General features: G+C 46.6%; 1 protein-coding gene across 1 annotated transcript in view; it reads right to left on the minus strand.

The window, feature by feature from the left end:
• The window catches only part of opn4xa (opsin 4xa), a 45,706-nt gene extending 41,960 nt beyond the window's left edge, over window positions 1-3,746 (minus strand). Inside the window, exon 1 of the mRNA XM_038971000.1 lies at window positions 3,619-3,746. Within this exon, the coding sequence (XP_038826928.1) occupies window positions 3,619-3,746 (128 nt within the window). The remainder of the gene's footprint in view (window positions 1-3,618) is intronic.
• Between the last annotated feature and the right edge of the window lie 2,254 nt (window positions 3,747-6,000).

The following is a 6,000-nucleotide window of genomic DNA, read 5'->3' on the forward strand; positions in this document are numbered from 1 at the left end:
AGTACGTCTCTTTGGGCCGGCTTACATGGCACCAGCCTTACGCATGGTGTCCCCGGTTCGCCTACATAGCCCGGTGCGGGTTATTCCACCTCCCCGCACTGGTCGGGCGACGGGGAGCATTCAACCAGGTAAGGTTGGGCAGGCTCAATGCTCAAGGGAGCCAGTACGCCTGCACGGTCCGGTATTTCCGGCGCCACCTCCCCGCCCCAGCCCAGTACCACCAGTGCCTACACCACGCACCAGGCTTCCAGTGCGTTTCCAGAGCCCTGTTCCTCCTCCACGCACTCTCCCTATGGTGCGTGTCTCCAGCCCAGTGCCTCCAGTTCCGGCACCACGCACTAAGCCACCTGTGCGTCTCCAGAGCCCTGTACACACTGTTCCTTCTCCCCGTACTCGTCCTGATGTGCGTGCCCTCAGCCCGGTACCACCAGTTCCGGTACCACGCACCAGGCCCAAGGTACGCTTTGAGAATTCAGTGTGCCCTGTCCCTGCTCCCCGCACTAGCCTGAAGGTGCGTGTCCTTAGCCCGGTGCCTCCAGTTCCGGCACCACGCACCAGGTCTACAGTGCGCCTTATCCGGCCAGAGCCATCCGTCTCCCCAGCGCCATCTGAGCCATCCGTCTCCCCAGCGCCATCTGAGCCATCCGTCTCCCCAGCGCCATCTGAGCCATCCGTCTCCCCAGCGCCATCTGAGCCATCCGTCTGCCCAGTGCCGTCTGAGCCATCCGTCTGCCCAGTGCCGTCTGAGCCATCCGTCTGTCCCGAGCCATTAGAGCCGCCCGTCTGTCCCGAGCCGTCAGAGCCGTTCGTCAGTCAGGAGCCGCTAGAGCCATTCGTCAGACAGGATCTGCCAGAGCCGCCAACCAGACAGGATCTGCCAGAGCCGCCAACCAGACAGGATCTGCCAGAGCCGCCAACCAGACAGGATCTGCCAGAGCCGCCAACCAGACAGGATCTGCCAGAGCCGCCAACCAGACAGGATCTGCCAGAGCCGCCAACCAGACAGGATCTGCCAGAGCCGCCAACCAGACAGGATCTGCCAGAGCCGCCAACCAGACAGGATCTGCCAGAGCCGCCAGTGAGCCATGAGCGTCCAGAGCCGCCAGTGAGCCATGAGCGTCCAGAGCCGTCAGCCAGCCATGAGCGTCCCGAGCCGTCAGCCAGCCATGAGCGTCCAGAGCCGTCAGCCAGCCATGAGCGTCCAGAGCCGTCAGCCAGCCATGAGCGTCCAGAGCCGTCAGCCAGCCATGAGCGTCCAGAGCCGTCAGCCAGCCATGAGCGTCCAGAGCCGTCAGCCAGCCATGAGCGTCCAGAGCCGTCAGCCAGTCATGAGCTGCCCCTCAGCCCAGAGCTGCCATTTATCCAGAACTGCCCCTCAGTCCAGAGCTGTCTCTCTGTCCGGAGCTGCCCTTCAGCCTGGAGTTGCCCCTCTATCCTGAGCTACCTCTCTATCCTGACGTACCTCTCTGTCCTGAGCTATCTCTACCTTATCCCGGTGCTGCCCCTTGTCCCGGTGCTGCCCCTTATCTTAAGGTTACCCTTTAAATTAAGTGGGTGTAAAATGAGGGTGGTCATTCTAATGGGGAGACGTAAGCTGGGATTGACTATGGTGGGGTGGGGACCTCGCCCAGAGCCTGAGCCACCACCGTGGTCAGACGCCCACCCAGACCCTCCCCTAGACTTTTGGTGGTGCGTTCGGAGTACGCACCTTGAGGGGGGGGGTTATGTCACGTTCCTGACCGGTTTTCTGTTATTTTGTATGTGTTTGACGGTCAGGGCGTGAGTTTGGGTGGGCAGTCTATGTTATGTGTTTCTATGTTGGTAAAGGGTGACCTGATATGGTTCTCAATTAGAGGCAGGTGGTTTTCATTTCCTCTGATTGAGAGCCATATTAAGGTAGGTGTTTTCACATTGATTGTTGTGGGTGGTTGTCTCCTGTGTCAGTGTCTGTGTATGTTACGCCACACGGGACTGTTTCGGTTTGTTTGTTCGTTCGTTCGGTTTATGTAGTCTGTTCCTGTTTCATGCGTTCTTCGTGTCATGAAAGTTCTTATGTTCAGGTGCGTCTACGTCGTTTGTTGTTTTGTAGTTTGTTAAAGTGTTTTCGTGTTTTTTCGTCTTTACTTTAATAAATCATGTCATATCACGACGCTGCATTTTTGGTTCAATCCCTGCTCCTCCTCTTCGGATGAAGAGGAGGAGGAATTCCGTTACAGTTCGCTTCTATGGAGCAGAAGTCCACAAGTTGTTGTGATTCTGGATAGTCAAATAGCTAGCCACAATGACAAGAAACTGCCATGTGGGGAATTGTAAGTGACTCGTTTCAGCTGGTTTCATCTTGTTCTTGATACCATGTCTTGTTTTGAGGTGTTTTGACTGATTTCATGTCAATGCTAATATGGCCAAAAATGTGCTAGCTATCTAACCAACAGCAGTAATGATGTATTAGAGAGACAAGTACTCATTGTGGAAATATATTTATGTTTTCAATAAACATTGGAGATGAAATATAGTTTACCTGTTGTCAACAAATCTAAGCCAACCCCGTCTATTTTGCTCCATGGTTGCACTCGCATCGGTTTTGTTGCCAAAAAACCAACCCGTCTGTAGGACTATTATTCAACCTCTACTGTACACTTTTCTCATCGTCCAATGTTTAATGGGTTGAACAGTTGAATATGGCAACTTTCAGGATGAATCAAACCACCATATTTTTGATTAACCAATATATTTCACGAGCAAAGGCTCTCCAACCCTACTTTGCATGATTCATAAATACTTTCCTTACCCTAAATAATGTACAAGATCAGAGTATTTTTAAATGTAGTAATTGGTGCTGAAAAGGAGACAAATATGAATGTATTTAGATGGCTTTATTTCATTGATCCCTAATATTCTGAACCCATTCTCTCCATATACGGTATTCTAATGAGTCTGTCAAATTCAAATTAAAGGTACACCGTATTTAAAGGGATGGATTTAGATAAATGTACTGGAGACCCTATTGAATGAAAACTCCACCAGAAAATCTGTTGGCCAGCAAGTGGGAGGATTTTCAGCAGTTGAATTACGTTTATTCAGTGCATGCAAGGGAGCCACACCTGCATAGCCCATAACGTACTTGTATAAGGTAAGTCTGAGTACCAACTACTGAGAAGTGCTTAAATCAAAATGGTAAAAAATGCATAGATTTCCTACGTCTGAATCGGCCCCTTACTGAAGAGCTGAACACAAACAGTTTTGAGGAATTTAAACGGACAGGATTGCACAAAGAACAGGCATGTGAGGACAAATCTGAGAGCTAAAACCAAAGGGTGTGAAAATCTGCGATGATGCCTATTCTCATGCCTGTTCCGACAAAGATCTTCAAATTTTCAAATATCCTCTTTAAATACCTTGCATGGTAAAATCTATCCTGTAATAAACACTTCGTAATTACTTTGGTGAATCAAATAAGAACAGGTTTAGAGGAGAAAAATGTAAATACTTCAGCCTGGGTGCCAGTCTGGAAGAGAGCAGAAACAGACTGGTACCCAGACTAGAAACACTTGCTCTCTCCCCTCCAACAGGTGATATTCCCTCCTTCATTCCCCTCTTCCCTCGGGTACTGTGGCCTACCTGAAGAAGGCGTACATCACCAGGGCGTTCCCACCGACCCCTACCGCTCCAATCACCACGACAAAGCAGGCCACGATGTAATGAGCGTGGTCTGGCACATCCACCTTCCGGAAGAAACCTCGGTCCATGTTGTCTATGCCTGACATGCCTGGGACAAAAGAGAGAAGCAGACCTGACTCAGTCCATATGAACAACATAATGGACAATACAACACTTTCACTAAACCACTTTCACCACAGAGCTCTCCCTCTCTTTCACAACATCTGTCTCTCTCTCTCTCTCTCTCTGTCTCTCGCTCTCTCTCTGTCTGTCTGTCTATTACATAACTGTCTTCCATGGTTTGTCTTGGCTCTATGATATCAGTAGTAAACATTGACTGTTTTCCATCCGATAGAGGATGGTAGTAAGAAGGTAGTAAGACAACGGCTCTCAGAATGAATCCAAACATCATATCTGACCTCCCATCATCCTCCAGGTGAAATGTGTCCTGTGGTTCAGATATTGATCCCTTCCAGATAGAGCCTTGTGGCTGAGCTGCTGAGGTGTAGTCAACATACTGTAGCTCTGCCCAGACAGAGGTTCCTTACTCATTGGTGTGAATGCATTGATTGGCTGCAAGCCACTGCACAACAATAACAATCAAAAACCTTTAGTTATCATGGATCTAAGTGCTTGTGACAAGCAACCATTTGGAAAGAGAATTTAGGAGAGACTGCACATACTATGAACAAAACTTCATGTTTGGACATTTTTGTCTTATAAAAGTGTGTTACTTTTGGAGATAAAATTATACAATATGTGAAATCATAGACTCATGAAGTCATGAAGTTTACTTTAATGCAGCATTTTTGTCACTGTTAATAAATTATAATATTAATCACTGGGTTATGTCCATCCATAAAGGTAATGATTAAAGGAAGTGATTAAGCGGTGGCATTTTGTGATGATGACTTGGCTCTGGTTGACCGCAACCCCATTGAGGTACTGATTATAAGAGGATTTGTTTATTTATGTTAATGTGATCAAATCAAGACTGCCCAAAGAGTCACGCAATGTAAAGCCATGTCCAGGGTTGGGGAGTAACGGATTACATGTAAGGGATTACAAAAAATGGTAACTGTAATCTGTATGTTACCAGCAAAAAAAAAAAATTTCAGAGTACAGATACTTTTGAAAAACTAGATGATTACTTCAAGGATTACTTTTAAATTCAGAAAGGATGTTAGCGAGAAAAAAAATCATTGACACTTCTCTGTTTTCTCAATGACATTCAAATCACCATTGAAAAAAGGCGCAACTTTAAATGTATACCACCTGAGCGAGTCTGACCACAAGCCATAGACCACTATGATGACACCAATGTGTTTGATGGATCGCGCGAAAAGAGCAAGCTTCAGTCCAATATATGTCTTCCAATGGTGCGACTGCTGTCGGCATCCAAAGATTATCCAACTTGAATAAACACTTGGAGGTAAGGATGACAGCAGTGGTGTAGTCTACGGCTTTACGGATATCACTTATTATTGATATCTACATAGCGCATTGATGTGAATCACACTGCTGCTCTCTCATTTAGCTATTTGCGCCTCACGGATTGTGGTTGTTGTGGATGGCTGTTCACAAATCTAAATGTGTATTTGAACCCAATAATGGTTGAATTCAAGAAGTTTAAACTGCCTATCAATCATTGTTTTTGAAACCAGTGGACAGCCAGTGAAAAATGCGCTCTTGCAACAGCTGCATAGTGCGGATCCCAGCCTATGGAATCAAAGTGGGGTGTTCAATCTAATTCATGCTGCTAAAAAAAAAATCCATAGGCCTAATGGACACATGCTCAAACTAGCACACTTATGATAGACTTAGAGGGGTAATCTGTAGTTGCTACATACATTTTTGGACTCATAAATTATACATATATATCCAATGATTCTTAAAAGAATTTAACTTATAAATGCCTCATGAGCTTAGTTCAACTTTTGTACCCCATCAGAACCCAGAATATACGCTTGTTTTTCTCCAAAGTTTGTAAACATTCTAAATGTAAACAAACACTGTATAGCCTCATAACATGGTTCAAACAATAATTTTGATACCATGGATGGTTAGTCATTGCATCCATAGCTCTGTCTATTCATCTGAGAGTGGTTACATTTCTCCAGGCCCATCCCTAAGCTTTTTACCAAAACAGAGGCGGGGAGGCGGTTTTAACCTACCCAACCCTGGCCATGCCCCTTCCCTTAATGTGTAGCCTTTCAGCTTCTATCTGTGAAATACATCAGAGTAGAGCAGAGTGGTGTGGGTGGGCGCTATTCAACTGCTATTTATCTGACTGACTGACTGAAGCCCCCTCATCAGTGTGGCTGTCCAAGAGTGTTTCACAGT

This window comes from Salvelinus namaycush, chromosome 31 (assembly GCF_016432855.1).
Source record: "Salvelinus namaycush isolate Seneca chromosome 31, SaNama_1.0, whole genome shotgun sequence".
In the NCBI taxonomy this organism is placed as follows: domain Eukaryota; kingdom Metazoa; phylum Chordata; class Actinopteri; order Salmoniformes; family Salmonidae; genus Salvelinus; species Salvelinus namaycush.